This window comes from Lampetra fluviatilis, chromosome 5 (genome assembly GCF_964198595.1).
Source record: "Lampetra fluviatilis chromosome 5, kcLamFluv1.1, whole genome shotgun sequence".
NCBI lineage: Eukaryota > Metazoa > Chordata > Hyperoartia > Petromyzontiformes > Petromyzontidae > Lampetra > Lampetra fluviatilis.
In genome coordinates, this window is record NC_136279.1 from 23,927,468 (window position 1) to 23,950,844 (window position 23,377).

Sequence of the window (23,377 nt, forward strand, 5' to 3'; positions counted from 1 at the left end):
TAACATTTCCGCTGTTTTTCACGTTCACGATCCTTCTTGCTTTTCCATTTGCTCATTCGCTTTTTGGTATTTGCTGTCCTCTCGCCTTTTTTTCTTCTTTCTCCCCATCGACTAAAAAGCGAGTGTTGTGGGTAAATGCGACCCATGCAGAGATATCATCACACACGTTGTGCTCAGGCTGGATGTTTCCCAGTGATGCCAAACGGTGGAAACAATTCTCATATATCCCTCACTCGAAATGGGTAACAGTGATTTAGAAAAAAAACTAAACAGTTGCTCAGCACAGGCTCGCAGATGCTAAACGTCCAACACCCGGCAACAACCAGCACTATCAAAGTTGTAACATATAAGAGTGTAACACGTTTATTTAATTGAGCAATGTCATTCATTATAAGCGCTTTGGGAACAGAGAAGATAATGGGAGGAGGGAATTCCGAAGTGGAGCAGTGAAAGGGAAGAAGCAGAAAGAGAATTGTCGTGACCTGCAGTATGGTGGGTGGCTGAGTGCGTGGGTGGGTAGGTGCGTGGGGGGTGGGTGGGTGAGTGAGTGGGTAGGTGCGTGGGGGGTGGGTGGGTGAGTGAGTGGGTGAGTGAGTGGGTGAGTGAGTGGGTGAGTGGGTGAGTGAGTGAGTGGGTGAGTGAGTGAGTGGGTGAGTGAGTGGTGAGTGAGTGGGTGGGTGAGTGGGTGAGTGGGTGGGTGAGTGGGTGGGTGAGTGGGTGAGTGAATGGGTGAGTGAGTGAGTGGGTGAGTGAGTGGGTGAGTGAGTGAGTGAGTGGGTGAGTGAGTGAGTGGGTGGGTGAGTGAGTGGGTGAGTGGGTGAGTGAATGGGTGAGTGAGTGAGTGAGTAGGTGAGTGAGTGGGTGAGTGGGTGGGTGAGTGAGTGAGTGGGTGGGTGGATGGGTGAGTGAGTGGGTGGGTGAGTGGGTAGGTGGGTGAGTGAGTGGGTGGGTGGGGGTGGGTGGATGAGTGAGTGGATGGTTGGGTGAGTGAGTGAGTGGATGGGTGAGTGAGTGGGTTGGTGAGTGAGTGAGAGGGTGGGTTGGTGAGTGAGTGAGTGGGTGGGTGAGTGAGTGGGTGGGTGGGTGAGTGGGTGAGTGGGTGGGTGGGTGGGCGAAGTGGGTGGGTGGGCGGGTGAGTGGGCTGGTGAGTGAGTGAGCGGGTGAGTAAGTGAGTGGGTGAGTAAGTGAGTGGGTGGGTGAGAGTGGGTGGCTGGGTGAGTGAGTGGTTGCGTGGTGAATTTGTGGGTGGGTGCGTGGGTAAGTGAATGTACTGTATTGTTGGGAGCTGGAGTGTGGTTGAACAGTGTGGATGAGAGATGAAACAGTCAGACTGATAGGCCGAGTCCTCAACAAGGGGGGGAAGTATACTCTTAGGTTCCCCCCCCCCATTCTGTACCTCGTCCTCCCTCCACCATCCGTTGCACCCGTCCTCTAGGATCACCTTCACCTACCTGGCTCCACCCACACCCCAAACCCCCCCCACCCTGCACCCGTCCTCCTTGGCTCCTCCCCCCTCCTCTGACCCTATATAATAATGTCCCATCACAGATAACTCTCACTACAGTTATTTTGCTGTGCCTTTCACACCTGATTAAGGAAGCTTGTGTTGCCTCCGAAACGTCGTGATTTATTATTTTATTTCTGTAACTATTTATAGTATTTTATTTATTTACTTTTACCTACGTGACTTTACCGAAAAAACCTATGAGTATGAATTCTTGCAGTCACGAAAGCTCAAATCAAGGGGGGGAAGAATCAATGATAGAAGTTCACGGGAGCAGTTACAACTTTAATTGATAAGCATCATCAAGTTCAACATCCATATGCAGATATATATATTTTTAATGTCAGTCTATGAGCATGCATACTCTGGAAAAATATAATTTTGATTATATCTAATTGTCTGTGGTTATTTTATAATAAGTGACAATTTACTGTCACGTGTAAAACGTACATTTATATGCCCGTGAATAATAGGGCCTTGCTGGACACCATTCGACTTTTGTTGGTTTTAAACTTTCCAATGTGTTTACTGTAATACAGACAAAATCTAAGATCATTATCTCACGGTGTGAAATACTCAATGAGTACTATACAAACAGAGACAAGATTTACACGTTGCACATTTCCAAGTGCAAGCACCAATTATATAATTATTTGTTTTAGTTTAAACCTTTAAAGTCAGTGCCTGTATACGAGCTGCAACATGCACGTCTGGGCAGTGTTTTGTCAGATGGTAGTACCCGTTAAAAATGTCCTCTTGACTACACGAAACGAATTATTTGGTGACACTGCTGCTACATTTGCGTCAATAAGACCGTCGCCGTGAAAGGACAAATATTTAAAGGGTGACGTTTACAACAATAGCCGTGCTCCACCAGACAGAGAGACGCCAGGGAGATCAGAGTGGGGCCCTGAAGAGAGCTACACTTTAAAGTTTGTTTTCTGATGAGCAGTTTATACATGGGTATGTGCATTATAACCTCACAGCAGCTAATTGGCAACAGACGAACCTTTGTTGTCTACACTGGTAGCATACAGCGTGGCTCAGCCAAACGTGAGCTACAGTAGTTGATTCATTAAGTCACGCAGATGTCCATATCTCCAACATTTTAAAGTTACATCCATAATTGTTGCTTGCTCATGGGTCAGGATTCAGGGATCAGCGATGAACTGATTCATGTGGACGTTTAAGCTGAATGATGCACGCAACCAAATGTTTTGGAAAGTAGTGAGACGATTCGTACTTGCTCTGCGTCATGGGTTCGTGTAACCGCCTGCATCCACTAGAGGCCGCGCTCATTCATGTTAGAGCAAGAAGCGAGTCTCGTAAATTACGTTTTTTTCAGTTTCATTTATTAGGCGTAGCCATGTGAGCCATGAGGTTCTTGGCTCGGGTGCAAACGCAACAAATACAAACATGAACAAAGAACATCTTAAAGTGACGACGCTCAACAGAAACATCCAGGAAAAAAACAGCAAAATCTTGCAGAAAAAAGCACCGTACATTAACGCTGTGTGCAAAAATCCCAGTGGGATGCAAGTCGAACAATAACAACCATAAGACAATTTAGATAAAGTTATCAGGCTAACTCTGAACTCTTTGGTTCTTTCGGTACAGTCACGTAGGTATAAAATAAAATAAATCACGACGTTTCGATCGCAACACAAGCGGTCGTTCTCCGGCGGAAAAAATATAATCCAGCAGTGGAACTGCTGAACCAGCGAGAGAGCAGTTACAACAAGAGGTTATTATATACGTGGCGATGGGCAAGCAAGCGGGGTCTGAGCTGGAAAGGAATTCCATCCACGGACGTAAGCACGCCAGTTGTGTTAATGGGGGAGATTAGGGAAAGAGGGATTACTTCAACAAACAAACATGGCTTAACTATACGTTTTTGAAAATCACCAAAATAAAGCTATAAAAACAATGTAACAGTGATCATAGGAACTGTGATTCAAATTTAACAATAAACGAGAAACATAACATGTACGACCAAACTTTGCAGCCATCGCTGCAGCACGAGTCACTCCATAACAGCTGGAGTATCAGCAGGAGTATCACAAATTTTCAATGCACCTTTAAAGATCAGCACACTGTAATCGAAACTCAAGATCATACTTTGCAGCGGACATCCAGAGAGGTGCATTTGATTTCAGGCCACTCTGCATAGCAGTGGCAGCGGGGGGTGTACAGCTCCTCAAGAGCAGTTTTGAGTGAAGATCTCACAGGTAGTGATCCAAGTTGCAGTTTATTGGCGAGAGCATTCCAGACCCTGGGGGCATCACCAGCCAAGGACCTTCCTCCAGTATTTGTACGGCAATAAGGAATGTGAAGCTGGTAAATGAGCGAAGACCTTAGGTCACATTTGTTCTTCGAAACAGAGCGGAGATCCAGCAGGTAGTCTGCTGATTTTTTTTGTAAGTACATCGTGAATAAATAAGATCTGATCCACAAGCCGTCGTGTGTCCTGAATCGCCTGTCGGTAGCCGGAGGAGGTAAATCATTCCACCGCTAATTTCCACGATAATTTCCACGACATGGACCTGACATTCATCACTTTTCCCTCTTGCCACGAAATTCTTTGTGGCTACAGGCAGGGGGAGTGGGTGGGAGGTGGCGGGGTGGGGAGTGGGTAGTGGGTGGGGAGTGTGGAGTGGGTGGGGGGTGTGGAGTGGGTGGGGAGTGGGTGGGGGGTGGGGAGTGGGTAGTGGGTGGGGAGTGTGGAGTGGATGGGGGGTGTGGAGTGGGTGGGGAGTGGGTGGGAGGTGGCGGGGTGGGGTGTGGGTAGTGGGTGGCGAGTGGGGAGTGGGTGGGGGGTGTGGAGTGGGTGGGGGGTGGCGGGGTGGGGAGTGGGTAGTGGGTGGCGAGTGGGGAGTGGGTGGGGGGTGTGGAGTGGGTGGGGAGTGGGTGGCGAGTGGGTGGGGAGTGGGTGGGGGGTGGGTGGCGAGTGGGTGGCGAGTGGGTGGGGAGGGGGTGGATGGCGAGTGGGTGGGGAGTGGGGAGTGGGTGGGTGGGGAGTGGGGAGTGGGTGGGGGGTGTGGAATGGGTGGGGGGTGGGTTGGGGGTGGGGTGAGGGCCATCATCCCCTCCTCCACCCATCCCGTAGTGTCTGTGCTGTAGAGTGATCCCTTGAGGTATATTTACTACTACTGTATATGAGCCAAGAATGCCTGTCCCGCGCGTAACGTCACTCCACATGTAGCACTCCCTCAATAATCATGAGCAGGTGACGTCACTCCACATCGAACAGCCCCCCTCATTAATAATCATGAAGAGGTGAAGTCTTCCAAATGGACACCCCCCTCCATTCATAATAATTAGCGGGTGACGTCACTCCACATGGGGAGGCCGAGGCGCCTCCTCCCCCCTCCTCGGCGTCAGCTTACAACCCTCACTACAAAGGCAGAACCCTCACGTCACGCGATCTCCGTAACGCTGTTGAGACATCAAAGTAAAAAGGACGTCGTGATGAACAAGGGATTATAACCTTGAAATGAAATAAGCCTGTGTCACCGCGCCCTTACAAATTGCACACGCATTGATGCAATGGATATCACGGTCTGGTTTCCGCTTGCAAGTTTCAGATTTACTGAAATACACCCGTCCTTGGACGGGCAAAAGGCTAGCATTCTGATATTTGTCATGAAGATAATTAAGATTAATACCTCTTTGCCAAGCAAGCATACCTTTGTCTTGTTCTTCTTACGGCGATTCAGTTACCGTGCCGAACATTACATCATCAATATGTTGATGTTACTTGGTACGAAAATTATTTCGCTTAGTGGAAATGTATTTTGTATTCCAGGGCAATTACAACATAATTCAGTTCCTAAATTAATAATAAATAAATATAGCTCTTATGCAGCAAGATCAGAATCAGAATATGTATTAATAACGGAGGAATCTGATGAGCTATTAAGCTCGTTTTTACAGATGTCCACTTGATCGTCCCAGGCTCCCAGCAGGGCTCTTTCGGGACATCTCTCAGTGCTGCGCTCACTCACGACGGCTCTGCTCCTGTGCAGTGAAGTGCGTGATGCCGGAACACGTGGGAGCCTCGTGCACAACATCTCACAGATTCTGAGCAACGCTTGCTGCAGCAACGTGTACGCCACGCGTCTATAAAACTCCGCCAGCAGTTGGAGCGGTGCAGCTCAGCAGCGCTGCAAGTCGACGGGCATGCACGGCCCGGTGTCGCACGGCAGGGCATGGGTGGTTACCCAGGACTCCGGCGGAGGAGTAGCCACAACGCGAGGCACATCGGCGAAGGCCGGGCACTGCTGACAGCGTGTCAGACATTCATGGCACCCACTCCCGCAGCACTCAGCCTCCGCATCGATACAGAACGGGGCCTGCGCATCAACCTGCCCCACGCTAGAGGCATAACACTCTGTAACACCATTTTTTGTTACTGGGTAGTAGTTGTTATTTTTCAAATTGCTTAAGCCTAAAAAGCTTCTAAAATGGCTATTATTCCCCACAACCTTTGCTTTTGTGACCACGACTTTATGTGAACGAAAGACACAAATGCACACGTTTTCTCATTGACAATAGGTCAATTTCAAAATATCACTGTCCTGGTCACAAAAGCAAAGTTTGTGGGGAATAATAGCCATTTTATATACTTTTGAGGCATAAGCAATTAGGAAATAACACTTAGTACCCAGGAACAAATTATTTGTATTTGTTACACAGTGTCATCAGACCGGCTGATTGGCACGTGCCAGCGACCGTGCACCGTGATGGCAGCAGGGCAAGATGTTCATCCAGCAAGTGGAATGAGAATCGTTGGCGATGAACAACGATGTAGTCGTCATCTAAAGCTGCCTGGTCCATCGTCGGAGCTATGAGAGTAGAGAGTCCAGTCGCCTTAAGTCACAAAGCAAATATGAGTTTGACCATACTCTTTTGTTCTTTCGGTAAAGTCACGTAGGTATAAAATAAAACAAATTACGACGTTTCGGGCGCAACACAAGCGTCCACCATCAGGTGGGATAACCACAGCAAGAAACAATTGCTGGAGTGGGCAAAAGGGCTGCTGTGACAAGAGGCTATATAGGTAAGAAAGGGGGGAGGAGCAAGGGAGGAGAGATCGAGAACGCTCTCGCAGCGCTCCACTCCCCCTTCCCCACACCCCCCTCTATATATCTCCTCCCTGGCTCCTCCCCCCTCTCTTATCTATAAAGCCTCTTGTCACGGCAGCCCTTTGCCCACTTCAGCAATTGTTTCTTGCTGTGGTTGTCCCACCTGATGGCGGACACTTGTGTTGCGCCCGAAACGTCGTGATTTGTTTTATTTTATACCTACGTGACTTTACCGAAAGAACTTCAAATCTAGAACGACTGTGACCGTTTAGCGATAGTTCATTGTTAAAAAAGCAAAGAAAACGCACGTTCAAATTACTTTCTGATGAAATTATGTCTTGTTCTATTGTTCCATCAACATTTTAAGATTATTAACGGGTGACAATCGAGCAGATATCACGCTTGGAAATCTCATTCCTCAACATCTTGAATTCGTGCTCTTAAAGGATTCGCTCTTCCAGTCACGGCGATTAAACTGCCTCAAATGAAACGTAATGACATACATATACATTTACATTGAAGTGATCACAGTGTAGCTTGTAGTTTCATAACACAGGAGTCATTGAAACATTTACACAAAGAGAAACTGCAAAGCATAGCCTTAAAGAGATTTCCTGCAATTTTGACTGTCAATAAAGCATGAGGAGACTGCGTTGCATCGACCCATCTATCATTGTCACGCGTTCTGCACAAGCTTTGTGCACTCGGCAACGTTGATAATCTGCCCTCTTTTTTCAATCAATTTGACCTTTGGCTTTTACGAACGCTAATTCTAGATTTGAAGCTTTCGTGACTGCAAGGAATCATATTCTTAGGTTTTTTCGGTAAAGTCACGTAGGTAAAACATCAAAATTAATGAAAATAAAATAAAAACAAAAATCACGACGTTTCGGAGGCAACACAAGTCTCCGTCATCAGGTGGGACCGTCACAGCCAGATTAGCTGCATCAAGTGAGGCAATGATTCAAGATGTAATCCCTCAACTCGCTTTTAAGGGATTACATCTTGAATCATTGCCTCACTTGATGCAGCTAATCTGGCTGTGACGGTCCCACCTGATGACGGAGACTTGTGTTGCCTCCGAAACGTCGTGATTTTTGTTTTTATTTTATTTTATTTTCATTAATTTTGATGTTTTACCTACGTGACTTTACCGAAAAAACCTGAGAATTTACGAACGCTGTTTGCACTTTTCATCAAGTATGACAGAGTCCTGTATGTTAATGATTTGCCGAGACTCAAGCGCGTGAGGGCTTCCATCGTAGGCAGGTTCGCCAAGTTGAATAAATCTCCGCTTCGCACGGGAGCCCTCCGAGAGGAGGCTCGTGTTCGCAGTGACGGAGGAAGATTGTTCTTTGAAAGTCCAACATTGCAAAAGGTCTATACATAAATACTCTTCCCATGTGCTGTAGTAGATGTACTTTTGGTGTTTGTTTATTTTCCTTTTACGTTTCATCTGAAGTTGGCGTCTGGAAACATTCGTGGAGGTGTTGGCCCATTTGTTGTCGCTTGTCAACATTCGCGTTTCCATTCTGTGTGTGCTCCACTCACGACACATCGCCATCCCTGAGGGTGCTTGGATGGTGAAGGATTACAAATCTACTTTAATCGTTTTTTAATCGTTTTATGACTATAAGAATACAGTAAACAAATGTAAAATCTCCCAGTGATTCATACCTAAATGTTGCTACTCATTCTTAAAAAAACAAAGATTAATTGAAGGAAGCCTGCCTTGCTCTTCTATTTATACCGCAGTCCCTGATCGAACGTTTGATGTATATTGAGCTTCTTTCGCACCGTACGTAGTCAGCTGTGCTAATGAGAGGTGCGTGGGAAGGACAGCAAACCAAGCACACAAAGCTAAATCGTTATGAGTTGCAGTCGCCACTCATAACGATTAATCTAACGTGAATATAAATCTGCAGCAGTCTAATATTAAAAATTCTGCTCGTCTTTGAAAAAGCAACGATTACCGATTTCAATCCCGATCATCGGCGTTAATGGAGAACGTGCTGGAAACCGCAGCACGCGCTCGAAGTCGTAACTAATTTGCACGTTTTGTTTACGTGACAAATCTAACTAATTGGCTGCGATATTTACACGATCTAACCCCCCCAAAACCCCCTTTGCTACTGATAATATCTGTCGCGAAAAGCCAACTAGCACGTGTCCAGCTGCCCCTACCGCTGTGCTTCTTCCAGTAGCCTGACTCGGCGACGTGCGTCTCTCGCCCCGCTGCAGTATTCGCCGGGTATGAGGGTCTCCTTCCTGTCCACGACCAGCGCGCCCGACCCGGGACGAGCGGGCGACGCCGCGGAGAGGGGAAGCTGAGACGTGGCGCGGGGCAGGCGGAGCGGAGGAGGGACGTTACCGGGCAACGACGCCCGCGCTGCCAACCGCACGCAGCTCGCAGATCGTGGCCACGGCCTGTGAGCCCGTGTGACATCTCTCACCCGTGTACATTTCTATTTTGCTGTTGTTGTTATCGCTGTATAGGCCATTGTTGCATATGTCTCTACAGGTCATCTATCTAAACTAGGTCTCGCTTTTTTTTTAAACCATCAGTCAATTGATGTTATATTTTGTTCTCCGAAAGTGGAATACCGCATAGATAATTCAACGTGGCTTCGTAAGGGCTGCAGCTGTAGCGTGTAGATGTATGGACATCACACATGCCGTGTGTTTTTATTGTCAGGGTTAAGATGTGGCGTGGGAAATCAACTCAATGCTTGTGGGACAGAGCGTATGGCTCGGCACCATTCTTTATTGTCAGTAGTGTTGTTTACTTAGAGCCCGAGGTGATTCATTTACGCAATTGAGATTAAATATAGCAATCGTTACCCCCTACTGGCAGACTAATACGAGAATAAGGCTGATGCTGAGTCATCTTGTGACCTTGTGCTGACACTGAGACAGTTGCCACTGGGGGTGCCCTTCGAATGATTGAGATGTGATGTAAGGCATTTTGAGTTGCTGGCACATTTAAGCGACGCCATATATATGCCGTGTTTATTGTTCGAGATACACACACAGTAACATCTTATCACTGCAGTTGTAGCTCTCCCCTTGTGAAGATGTCTCGCCTTGACGCACGATGATCAAGTAATTTTCAGCAAGTAGCAGGATGACAGAAGCTACCGTTCTTGTGCCACGAGTTTAACTTATCCAACTGAAGTCTGCTGCATGAAACGTCTCGTCCACCTGGGCGCTGATTTTGTGAGGGAGCCACTGGTCGCCCACGCATTGGACAGTGCGCACGAGGCGTTAAACACCTGGCACAGGCCAGGTAGCTGTTGTCAGCAGCGATGGTGGAGTTAGTTTTGGTGCCCTCGTATCTATGTATTTTGAACTTCTTTCGCAACTTAAGTAGCCAACCGCGCTAAGCAGAGGTGTGCGGGAAGGACAACAAACTAAACACAAAAAGCAGTTCAAAAGAAATTCGTTTTCAATCTCGATGATGTAAATGTGCATAGCTCCAGTCGCTTCCCAATGTCGAAAGGAAGAGCGTTCCAGACGGCCGCAGAAGCGCACCCGAAAGCGCGCGATGCGGTGACCGCCCTCTTTGCCTGATGGCCAGCCAAAGAAGCACGTGACCCGAACTCGTGAGTAATCCTTGCGACGAGACCCGCACGATGGAGATCCAGGGAATTCCCTTCTCATCAGTCTCTCTGTTTGCGCGCTGTCTGAAGCGAGGGCAGACGCTGGGATGCGCGGCCTTGCGGCGCGTCGCAGCCCGTTCGGAGGCAGTGGCGGCGGTGCGAATGAGAAAGTTAGTTTAACACGTAGGCTTTCGCGACCAATATCATCCATAATAAGAGGTTTTTTTGGGTTAGATCACGTAGATAGAGTTTTTTTGGGTTAGATCGCGTAAATATTTACACGATCTAACCCAAAAAAACTCTATTATGAATGAGAAAGTAATTTATTTACACACACAAGCCGCTCCGCAAATCGGGCCCGCCGAATTAGATTGAGCAGCGCATTAATGCTGTGTCGGTCCACTTCTCTTGCACGTTGTGGGCTTGAAGATGTGTGGATCAGTTTTGATGTAAATAAGCGAAGCGCATTGCCACAAGACCCCCCCCCCCCACTCGATGCAGTGGGCATCCACCGTGCAGCTAGGCTTCCTGAATTCATCTCGCACACGTTCAGTTAACGAAACAAGTACGCATGCATTGCGCCCTACTTCCCATATCTCGCCCTCTGCATGAACAAAATGAAAGTGTTTAGTTTTGATTTTTACCCGTATACTGTATTTTTAATCGCTAGACATTGATTTTTAAAGACCCGTGAACATCGCACGCTTGCAGCGGTTTGATGTTCATGTTGAGGTCACGTTACACAGTGTGATCAATACCAGGGACCAACTATTCGCTTCAGATTGTTACTTCAAAGTACCTACTACCCCTTTTAACAAAGTAACTGTAACGTTTTGTAAAAAAAAAACTCTAATCTACGCATCAGATTTATTACGTAATTTACCCTCGCGGCAGTTTTTGTTTGTTAACGAGCACGATGTAGCTCGAGTTAGCTACCCTGTGTGAAGTCATCATTAATAATAATAGTAGCGAGTAAATATGATTTGTTGCATCTATGAAACGACAGGGAAGGAGCCTTGATCCCAGCAACACGACTACCTGATGATGACGGCGAGTATAGAATGCGTAGAGTAAACATCACTTTCTCTACGTACTGAGAGTGATACCCGACCAGGAGCATTCGATTTGTTGGGCACAACATGATGCCAGTTGATAGCTTTCCATTTTGTCCACGACTCAGCAGTGTAAATAATATTTTCCCGAATGTATTGTTCATGATGTTTTTGTTACACACTATAATACACAAAAACCTGCCAGTCATCTTCGTGACAACAAAACAATATGTTCTGCGAAGGCTATTTGCATTTTACCTAACATCCCTCACCTAACATCCCGAGTGAAAGTTGTCGATGCGTTTCCGCAAGACAAAGTGAAAGCTTCGTAAAATTATAGAGAGCAGTGGGATGTGGATGATGTATAATGATGCGCACTTTGAGATGTGTGGTGTTATTTTGTCATTGTCAGCCCTCCGTAATTACATCCCTGCAGCGAGCGTTGCTGCCGCTCTGCTAGAATGCAAGCCACGGTGCATCAGGATAGAACAACGCATTATGCGTTCGTATATAATTGTCGGTTGAACCGTATGGCGAGACCCCGTGGTCACGAATAAACGGAAGTCAAAAATGTCATTAATTAATTAATGTATTGGCGACTCCTTACCACCGCGCACATAAATTGCCGCAGTCATAAACAAAACGTTGACACTTTTATTCGCGCATCGTGTAGAGCTCGCCGGGAGGAATAGATTGCCGTATCGTTCGCCTACAACAGACATAAGATGACGTCGCAACGCAGTTTATGCGAGAGCCGGGGGCTTATGGGACCCCGGGGTCCCGCCATAAGGTTCAGTTAATGTCCGTGAGAAAAGAAAGGCTAAGCATAGCTGCTGTCAAAAAGTGCGTGGAGATGTGAGAACATCTCTCTCAGTGTTTCAAACTTACTTTCATAATGACAATGAGTGGCTTTGGCAATCCTTGCGTGGTGACGGCAAGCTATTAACACGAGTCATTTTCAATGTCCCAAATGCAACCGCTGCAGGGCTGTTTTTTTGTTGTTGTTCATTAATCAGATGTGAGAAACTAAAAATGATCGTGTTGCGGACCGCACCGCTGGGTCCCTGTGCAGGCCGAGCGGCCTGGCTGCGCAGTGACGCCAGGGTCACTGCCAGGGTCACTGCCAGGGTCACTGCCAGGGTCACTGCCAGGGTCACTGCCAGGGTCACTGCCAGGGTCACTGCCAGGGTCACTGCCAGGGTCACTGCCAGTTGCGTTAACGAGCGTGGGTGGCCAACGCTACGAGTTGGGTCCCCTTGACAACCACACTGGTGTTTAACAACAACAGTGTAAAGGAACAACTTATTTTGTGAAGATGGGAGCGCCCCTACAGCGTTATGTATTCGAGACCGTGAGCGTAACGATGCTGTGATTAGGTCAGAGGAGCCGAGATGTATAATTAGAGCCTCTAAGTGCGACCGTCCGAAATAAATCAAATTCTGGGGCCCCACCTGACCAATTGCCGCACCCCCTGAGCTGATAATGCCGTTACTACACCACGGGTCACTGCTTGTAAACAGCATCTTCCTTCCTGAGTTCTGATATAGGACGAGGGTGGTTACGGAGACATTGATCCAAAGCCCACATGGTACTTCTCCGCCTGTGCCCTCATGTGTTAGCGCACGCAAGACACAGCAATGGCCGGGCCTTTGTCGCTGCTGTCGTGCTTTGTACTGTTGTAACGATGCGCAGTCGTCGATTCAAATTGATTCTAAAATTCACAGTGCATCGTCGGACATCGATGGAATCGCGCGTGCGTAAGATTCGATCGTGTGCAACGTGCACGCGTGGTGCGCGTTGAACGCGATCCACACGATCCACACGATCAGCCCCTGCGACCACTGTGAGGCCGCTTCACTCATCACGCAGAACAACAATCATCATCGTCTCATTCTGACGTTGAATCATGCCCCCCCCCCAAATCATCCTGACGATTTCCTAAATCGCAATGGGGCGGGGGGATCATCAATGTGAGCAAAGCGCGAGATCTTGTGCTACTGCACCTGGCCCATCCCTCGTTGTCTTTCATTGGCTCGACACACCGAGTGCATTCGCTGACTCTGTGAACTCGTGCCAGATCTCCGAATGCACCGAGCCACAGGCGTTCTCCTCTCGCTGTTGGACTCGTGTGCGAGTGCTTGGGCATCGTCACAAATTGTTAATGCACCCCGCCACCCCCCTCCAAATGTGCGGTTTTAAATGGGTGGCTTCTAACTTTTAAAGCCGCAGTGTATCCTGCACATGTCCTAGCAATCATCCGTACGTGGTATTGATGTTGGCTTTCTTCCACGTAACTTCTTCCTGTGTGGTTCATTGTACCCTTAACTGCTCGAGAACTATTATGGCATGCTGCTTCTGTTGTATCCAGTTCCAGGTGAAATGTGAGTGTCAGTGTAACGCTTGTGTCTGGAGAACGTGAGTGTCGCGCTTGTGTGGTGGTCACCGCATGTGAACCGTGCTCTAGGCTGCATACTCACGACTTGTGCATTCACGTTGTTTTGCGTTCGTATCTCATTTGTACAAATGCATGGGCCCAATAAACATTGAACGTGGGTCGACGTTGGGCCAAGGGTTTCAACCTCGTGCCAACGTCGGCCCAACTGGGAGCAGGGTAGGTGTGAGTCAACTTTCACAGCGTCGTTTGCGTTACACTTTAGTCAACTCGTGCTCCCACAGAAAACCATGCTTTGGCATAATATAGATTTCCCATGCAAGCATTCACGTCCATTGATAAGAAATGTGTTGTGAAAGTGAACGCTGTATAAACATCATGTGAGTGTGTGCGTGCTCTTGGATTCCACAATATATAAATTGTAAAATACAGGCTCCACCATTATCGTGCAGTTCGTTCTTAAAATATTGTAGCTTAGGGATTATTGTTTCTTACATTTTTCTTATATTATTAATCTCCTGACATTACATTTATGTAGTAAAAAATATAGTTCGACATACAGTCATAATTATGAAGGGTTTAAATAACTTGCTATTGTCCAGAAAATTAATGCTTTTTAAAGACATTCTGGAGTAATTAACTGCATGGTGGTTACATGACGTCGTAGTTCTCAACATGAATTAGATTAAGTAATAACTTTGTACTGACAGCATGTGCATCACAAGTATTATACACCGTGATGATTAGATGACCGAGAGCGCGCTGATTTTTGAGTGAACCGCATACAGTAAGTCGTCTGTATTCGTATAGCAAAGCACAAACTAAGACAACGAAAAAGTGCTAAATAAAACCACACGAGCGAAGGGAAACCGATACCGCGATTATCGTCCTGCCGTGACGTCACGCGGCAGGGCCGTGACGTCACGCGGCAGGGCCGTGACGTCACGCGGCAGGGCCGTGACGTCACGCAACAGGGCCGTGACGTCACGCAACAGGGCCGTGACGTCACGCGGCAGGGCCGTGCCCAGATCACATCGTCAGGCGGGCAACTTCTGTAAATGATATCTGGCGTCTAAATTAAGTTTGCACGATGTTCAATTAAAATTATCCAACATGGAGCATACGTTAAGGACAACTACTTATTTCTTCACGAATATTACATTCGTGAAAAACGACGACAACGCCTTGTGACGTACACCTACATACTCAGGCCGTTGCTAATTATCAGGTGAGGGGGGCACTGTGGGAAGCATCTGCCACCTCCCCCCTCAGTAGGGCCCCCCCCACTGCCCCCTACACGGTGGTCGTGTTGAGTGGCACGGCGCTGCTGGAGAGTCACGGCGCAGGGAAGACATTGGGCGACAATGAAGCCGGTAATGATGTAATTTGACGCCGTCAACATTTCAGCCCTTCTTCTTAACCTACGCCGCAGCCTTGCACCCCTTTGGTCCTCGATCGTTAAAAAACATCGGGGGTTTGATGAAACAAAGTAGTTGTGCTGACGTGCTCGTGCTTAATGTCTTTTTCGATTATTTACCTTCTCAAAAAATATGGCCATGCCTCGCACCCCCAGAAAGGGCATCCCAGGGGGTGCGCATGCACCCCAGGTGAATGCAGACCCATTATTACACTGCACATTAGCGCTGTGCTGTTTCCCTAATTGGTGGTGCCATCAGGTGTCGGGATGAGACACGAGGTCTCATGGAAATGGAATACTGTACTGTAATATTTTATATTTTCCACGGTTCCGTTTTTGTCTATAATGCTAGTTTTGTAACTACTTTGAGTCGCCAACCCAAAGTCTTAACCACTCAGATTACAAGGCCGAGGGATGTGAATGAAAATGTCCCATTTGTTCTTCCCTTTATGATGGTGCTGAGGTTTGTTTTTTGTTGCAGATGAATAACCTCTCATTAGTTAGGGTCACCAGGCAATTACTGCTCTTCCTGTTACTTCGGTGTCATTCTCATTTCTCGTGTGAAAGTGACGAGGCCATTGAGATGCTTGTGAAGATTTTGTTGATTTACCATTGCACATTTTACGACGTCGCGTCCGTGCTTTGTGTTAGGGCTGCAGTTTAGTCAAAGTCGTCTCTGCATAGGTGATGTTGTCCTACATTACCGGATTCCCATGATTGTGCAATGGAATCTAAGAGAAATGTACCCTCGTGGAGAAATCATTGTACAAAACGAGGACGACATGTAGATGATTAACTGAGTAGGCTAGATGGTACATGCAGAGGCATGATTGTTTAACTGCAGTATGGTATTGGGGGTAATCTTGGAAAGTGTTAAATCATTAGGTTAGCAATTCACACTGACAAATAAGGATATCTGTAATGTTAGGCTTAGCTTTGCAGAGCCTGTGACATTGTGTAATTTGCTCTCCTCTCACCATCACAAGTGATAATGTGCGCAGAGCGCCAGAACTAGAGTACGTATATTTTAAAATTTAAAATTCTAATATGTGTACTCCAGATTAAAACGTCATTTGAAAGGGCAACGTGCGACTTTTGCCGCCGTCATCGTGGGTCCCGTTTCGTTGAAGAGATCTTCAACGAAATGGTGGCGGTGAGTGTGGTCGTGGTGAGTGTGGTGGTGCTGGTGGTGAGCGTGGTGGTGGTGTTGGTGAGTGTGGTGGTAGTGAATGTGCTGGTGGTGGTGAGTTTGGTGGTGCTCGTGGTGGTGATGGTGGTGGTGTTATATATGTTATGTATACCATGATATATGCCGATGATCTGGTGATTGCTGCTTAATCAGAGGAGGAGTTGGATGCACTACTGCTGAACCTGGAGCATTCCACGAAGAGGTGAGGCCTTACCATCAGCCTCACCAAAACTAAGCACCTGCCTGGGTATTTTGTAACATCAGACACTGCACTACCACAACTCCCAATTGACGATGGTGCAACTGTGGAGAGAGTGGAGAGTGTTCCATACCTGGGCAGTGTGCTCATGACCGGCTCCAGTTTGACAGCATAGGTCTCACTCCGAATCAGTCGAGCGACATCTTTTCATCGGCTGCATAATGCTGTGTGGAAGCTACCTGGTCTGTAGCTCCACACAAAGCTTCGGGATCTTCTCGGCCACGGCCATGCCTTCCCTTCTCTACACTTGCGAAACGTGGACCCCCCCCCCATAATGAAACCTCTTCGCCAGTTAGAAATATTTAGGCTGGCCTGCCTACGATCTATCCTGGGTTTAACCAGGCTTGAATGTGTGAGGAGCTCACCAATCCTTGAAAGATCTGGACATTGGTGAGCTCCTCCGGCAGGCAAGGTTGCGTTGGCTGCGTCATGTAGCCCGCATGCCCAGTCACCGCATGCCTAAACAGCTTTTGAGGGGGCTAAACGGGCGTGGCACGGGCTAGAGAAGAGATGGAGTGATGTGGTACAGCAGAATGTGGAGCTGAGTGGAATTGCCGATGACTGGTACCAGCGGTGTCAAGATCGGCCTCTGTGGAGGAGGCTCGTGAAGGACGCTGCTGCTACGGCGTAGTTGGAGGCAGTCGCCCTCCAACAACACGGAGGGCGGAGGAGCGACGCTCACAACAACGAGCCGAGCGCCGCGCGGCTAAACACAGCAAGTTGGCGCAGTAGGGGGCACAGGTGGTGCATCGGCCAGTCATCTCAGTCAGTCGACCTGTGGTACCTGGGTCTGTCCCGTGACCTCCTGCCCGCGGGCGTTCGACACCTCACGTGGCCTCAACGTGCACATAGCCTGGCACAAGCGTCGTGGTAACGTCACCGCCACTTAGTGGCGAATGGCGGTTGTTGGTGTTGCTGTTGAGTATGGTGGTACTGATGAGTGTGGTGATGCTGGCGGTGGTGGTTAGTGTGGTGGTGCTGGCGGTGGTGCTGGTGGTGTGTGTATGTCAATGGAGCTAAGTGAATTCGCGTAGACAGGATGGTTTGCGTTTTGGTGACCCTGCATTGGCAGTGGTGGACAAGTACAAATAGCACACTCAGACACATTTAAACGACCCTCCGCCAAGGCAGTGTGTGGCCCTTATGGACTGTACATCAGGTCGCATTTCTGTGTATAATGGAGAGTCCTGGCTTTTAACGTTTCTCGTGGTTTATTCTCCCTCCACTTGTGTTGCGGCCTTTTTTTTTAACGGTCATATGGTGCACTGACATTTGCCTATATTCTGCATTTAGGATGCAGCAGTGTATAATGCACATGCTGGGGGGTTGCGACTGTACAGTTTAAGATGACATGCTCGGACAGTATTAGGTTTGCAAAGTAAATGTTAAAGATAAAATCTGTTGATCTTAACCAAATAACTGAGTACTGTGTGTATGTGTGTGGTCGAGGCACGTTTGAAGGCAATCCCTGCCCTGGAATACAGGCGGCGCTCGCCACTCCACAGCGCGAGCATCCTCTCAGTAATAACAGATTCAGGGACAAGTCTAAAGAGCGTCAGATTACTAAAACAAACTAAGTGGTTAATTTAACTTTTATATAAATGTAAAAAAAATTGCATTGCAATTGCTTGCGACGGTAATGAACAATGCGTTGTTTACAGGCGGTGTGTTGTGAACGTGAGGTTAACGGCATGCAGCATGTTCATGGCGCAATCACGGCGTGTGCCGTGCGACCGTCTGAGATGTTCGGGCGATGTGGCCGTGCGCTCGCTCCGCTAAGTCGCTTCCTGTAGTGCCACGGGCCGCGTGACCCCCGGCGTGTCCCCCTCCACTGCCACGCCATTGGCTGTCGAAGTGTTTGCTGTCAATGGCCTTTTGAATTCCACGCGCATTTGTTCATCGTGCGGGACAGCAAGTTGCCCATGTGGGACCGAGCACAGGGCAGATGTAAATGAAATTTGAGCTCAGTCCGGTTGCAATGCAGTGCATTTTACAATGTTTACCAAGCACAAGTTTGGGGGGTGTGAATGATGATCTACAGAGTAATTCAAAATTAGCGAAATAAATTAGCAGACAATATGGATCCTTCCCATTTATGTCCCTCCGCGTAAAACACAAACGTTTTTTTTACACATCCCATCAGCTAAAATGGCCTACTGGGAGTGCATTTTTTTGCAGCATTGGTTCAAGCAAACTTTGCAGTGGTTTTCGACAATTAGTTTAGGCTTTGCTTCAACGAATGCTGGCGAACTGCCCGATGTTCATCGACAAGGACCCTCTCTGTCAGATATGGGTCTTTGTTCGATGCAAAACTACATATACTGTGACGCATAACACCATGCGAATGATCACATCGTTACCTAATTCAAAAGTGGCCGGTGTCCAAAATGCCGATGGCCATCCACACTCGCACGCCTTGACCTGCTGTGATCCTAAATTGAGACCCAGACTGGACACGGGCCAAGGAACTCTCCTTGGCCCGCCCAGGCAACGCGATGTCGCTACGCGGCGCAGAGTAACTTGTTTACGTCACGCAATCTCGACGCTATTTTCAAGTTGTATTCCTCGAGAGCAACCTGTCAGCACATTTCACGCATCGCACGCTACGGCTTAGTTGAGGAGCGCCTGAGCATTTGCTCGAGCGTCGCAAGTTCGTGCCGGTTCCCACGGGGTCCTTTGAGGCTGTTGAGTCGTGCTGGCTGTGTTTAACCGCGTGAGGGTGCAGTGAAAGTGATTTACACGACACTTGCGTATGATTTGCTTCACCAGCATGGCCGGTGCACCGCATGTAGCAGCTATCGAAGCAACAGAACTCCACGTTACACGTGACTGAATGGACGAGGATAAATTCATCGCTGTTATCAATGATTCATGATTTAAACGTCATTTTCAAAGTTTGTTTTACATAACTAGGTTTTATATGTTGATTTACGCCAGTGATATTGATAGACGGTTGCAACATTGTTTTATTCTGCCACTTTATTAAAGATGGATAATTAAAACATTAACTTTTTATATTTACCGACATTTTGCCAGTCTTAGTTTGCGTATTTCCTAACAATATTTTAATGTTTTTTTTATGTTGGTAGGCTTAATAGTATTTAATTTTATATTTCAACACGACCCTTTACATTAAATTGGGTATTGGCTTGCTTTTTGTGATGTGATTATTGTGCAGCTATTTGCATTGTTCAGAGCCATAGAATGTCCGCCTTTCAGTATATTCATAAGCGCGGTTGTCTTTGGGGAAAACTTGTAACTGTAGCATCATAAACGGTAAATGCAGAGTTTAACACTGCCATTAAGAACTTGGGTGAATTGCAATGGGGATTTGCTGCTCACGTGAGCATTGAGGCGATGCTCATCTCCTCTTCACAGACCTGAGCCAGTGGTAGAAATTCCACATTCCTATAGCGGTGCCAAGTCTGCCCGTAGGACAACCACTGTTAACTTCGCCATGAAGTGGAACTCATTTGACGTCCCTGTAGGGATCACGAGCTCAGTCAGCCACCAACCAACGCTTGAACTCGCAACTTTACGATTGCGAGCCGCTCGCTCCAAGGCTGAGCTCCGTGATTGGGACTACAGATGTCTGGGTAATCCGATGTATTTATTGTATGGGCGTTTGAAGTGGTCTGTACATTAAGGCTGCCCATTGAATTTCACACCAGCACAACACTGGAACACAACCCGTGCATATCGGTGCATTAGAGGCCACCAACGTTGAGCATGCTTGAAGCTGGCATTTTGCGCTCCCAATTAGTCGTGACGTACCCATTAGATCCCGGCGTGATTTTTCCGAGTTTGGATAAGAGTCGAGCCTTTTCTGCTGTCGAGCTTGCACCATGACCGGACGATTGACGCAGCGCGTGGCGAAAGCTTTCCAGCAGACCGGGCCACGAACCCACGGCGGGACTCGGAGCGCGCTTGAGAGAGAGCGCGCGCGCGCGTGAGAGTGTGGGGAGCGGTAGTGTAGCGATAAGCGCTGCGCTATGAACCCGGCAATTTGGGTTCGATTCCCGCTCACGGCCAACAACGGTGACGATTATCTGAACCGGTCCTGGGCCTCCCCTAGGTCGACTCTGCCTCAAATGAGTACCTGGTGTGGTGTGTAAACATCGCCACTGGGGAGACAAAGGCGGTCGGGCGTGGTGCTGGCCACCCACCCCCTCGTGTACCGTTCCGGCCTTCATAGGTGCTCGCTAACAACACTTGCCCCTACAGTCTGTTAAGGCTACACGGGGGATTTTTGTCTTTGTAAATATCCTCACTTGGTGCCGACCGTGCTTGGCGTGCAATGGCAGTACTCGTTGCCTGCCGCCCATGGACGTGTACCCATGGACGTGTACCCATGGGCGTGTATCCACCTGCGCAGCTCCGCGTAGTCGTCGTCGTGGTCGTCTGTAGGCTTAAAGCGCCATCCACGTGTCGTCACCACCTCCGTCCTGCCGCTCGCTCGCTGTCTGCTAGATTGCCACGGCCTGCACGTGCCGTGCCGCTTGTCGACGATTGCGCCGCCGTCTTGGGTTGCTTTACAATGTTGTGATGCTTTCACCCCCCCATCGCTTCTCCGTGGTATAATAGTAATACAAATAACGACAATGGTTATGATATGAACACGAGGAGATGTGTTTGTTTAAACGGCTTGGAGCTGTTTTTTTTACGAAGCTTGATATTGTGTGGGAAATAATGTTGTGTTTTAATGTCTCACGCGTTCATATTCTTTATCTCTCTTTTTTAATAATAACAATTCTCATCCCAAACTCAAATTTGTGATATAAATGTCCGTTAGTAAAAAAATAAAGAATTGATATATTGTAACTACCCGGCAGCCTCGTGTGTTATTGGTAACGCAATCATTCAAAACAAGAACAAAATGCACCGCTTGTACAGAAAATGATGATGATGTGAGCCACCTGTTTCAGATGTCTATATGTTTTATTGTCTGGAAAGCAGACACTCTTCAATTATATTTATGCAAAAACCGGTAATCCCGCTGCAACGTCAGAAATGCAGATTTATCGCCATGACATTCACATTTTATACAGCAATGTGTTGATGACCACAATAGCCAGTAAGCCGAAGTGGACATTCTGGTGACATTTCTGCAATGAAATTAACAAGGAGTCGATACCCCTCCTCTTCCCATAGGCCTCCTCCTCTCTACGTAAAAACTAAAAATCCCATCAACCACGTGGATTTCTGGGAGTGATTTTTCAGGCGCATAATTTTCTTATTTCACTCCTACCATGGTGACTGTTCCCATGAACTAACGCCATTTATTCCTCCAGCCACGTTGAGGTCTCCCAGACGCTGTCTCGTCTCTCAATTGCTCTACCTTGACAATTCCTTCCCATCGTCCCTTTCCCAAGCTATAAAAATAACTTTGCTTAATTCAACACGTGTGTTTACACGGTCGATATCTATTACAAATTTGACAGTGCTGTTGTTGCTGGCCGCTTGACATGTTGGCCTTTCGGGCCCCGTGCTCAACAACTCTGTTTAAAAACCACCCCAACAGCGGGAGCAGTGGCGGCAGCAGCGGTGGCAGCGGCAGCAGCGGTGGCAGCGGCAGAGCAACGCGTGGCCGACGAGAAGAACTTCCCGGCGGTCGGAGCCTCCGGCGCCGTCTTGCTCGGAACAATCGGAGAATCGCGGCCATCCCCCCGACCCCCCCGGCTGGTGGCAGAGCTTGGCACGAAAGACTGACATGGCCAGGGGTGGTGGGGGCAGTCGGAGAGAAAACGCAATTTCGTTTTGGTCGGTGTCCGCAGCGCGGCTGATAATAACAATACGTGGTCGGCAGGGTTGCGCGCCGCTGTGATGGACGACTCGAGGGCGAGGAGGAAACTGCATCACGCGGCGCGCGGCCGTGGGAAGTTTCACTGCGATCGCTGAGAGCAACTCTCACACGGGGAGGATGCACTGATCTGTCTCCGGTTGCCAACCGTCGGGGCTTTGACCCGGGTATGACCCGGACAGTCCCGGGACTCGGCGTCTCGCGTTCGAGCGGCAGGAATTATTTTGTACTGAGATCTGGTACCACCGGTATTGCTGTGTTGAGCTTCATCGCAGTACGCTGCACAGCATTGATCATTGTAGACCGAGGCTGACTTGAGAAACTTGGCCAGGTTTCGTCAACAGTGGGAATGGTGGAAACCATACTCTGACGGACCACAGCGAATACATCGCCAGAATTTTAACAAAAACATCCGTTTTCATCCGTGGGGGTTCTTATCGTGGAACAATAAATTACTTAAAACCCACGAGAGTGTAACTTTGGCCTGGTTTGTGCTCGAGTTCGATATGTCATAATTGTTTGACCTAAAACTACAACATATACTTGTTACGCTGGATGATATACCATGACAATACAGATGTGCTATATTGATAAATATACTTTTTCAACATCAACAGCCATGATTTACCCACTGCTGGATAAAGGCTTCTCCAATGTGCGCGTCCCGTATCCACGACCATATTGTTGAAAGTGGAAACACGTCAATGCATAGCGTGTTTAAGATGGACTCCAATTCCATTTGTAAAGGGGCAGCCCTGCAATATCCTGCTCACACCACTGCTGGCGATAGGCCCTCTTCGACAGTGAGCTCTATTGTGGCCCACTCTTCCACGCCGGGCAGACATCGTGGAGAAGGAGGGAGTACCCTGCACTTTACCCCACCACGCACGACCCACCGAACTGCGGTGTGCCCACTCATACCGCCCGCGTGGACAGAGTTGGGGAGGTTTTGTGAGCTTGCCCGTCACTTAAACTGCTGCGCCTGGAGGACACACTGGAGACCCCTGGGATGCAGGTCTCGTGGCCTCACCGTGACGCCACTGCCACATGACTCCATTGTCACGTGCACGAGGGATTCGAT

At 48.2% G+C, this 23,377-nt stretch overlaps 1 protein-coding gene across 3 annotated transcripts in view; it reads left to right on the top strand.

Moving 5' to 3' along the window:
* The window catches only part of LOC144932790 (protein tweety homolog 1-like), a 125,269-nt gene extending 103,952 nt beyond the window's left edge, over window positions 1-21,317 (top strand). For all 3 annotated transcript variants that reach the window (XM_078857243.1, XM_078857244.1, XM_078857245.1), the window contains one exon: window positions 8,830-21,317. In XM_078857243.1, the coding sequence (XP_078713369.1) occupies window positions 8,830-8,845 (16 nt within the window). In that variant the 3' untranslated portion in view covers window positions 8,846-21,317. The remainder of the gene's footprint in view (window positions 1-8,829) is intronic.
* Window positions 21,318-23,377: the final 2,060 nt, after the last annotated feature.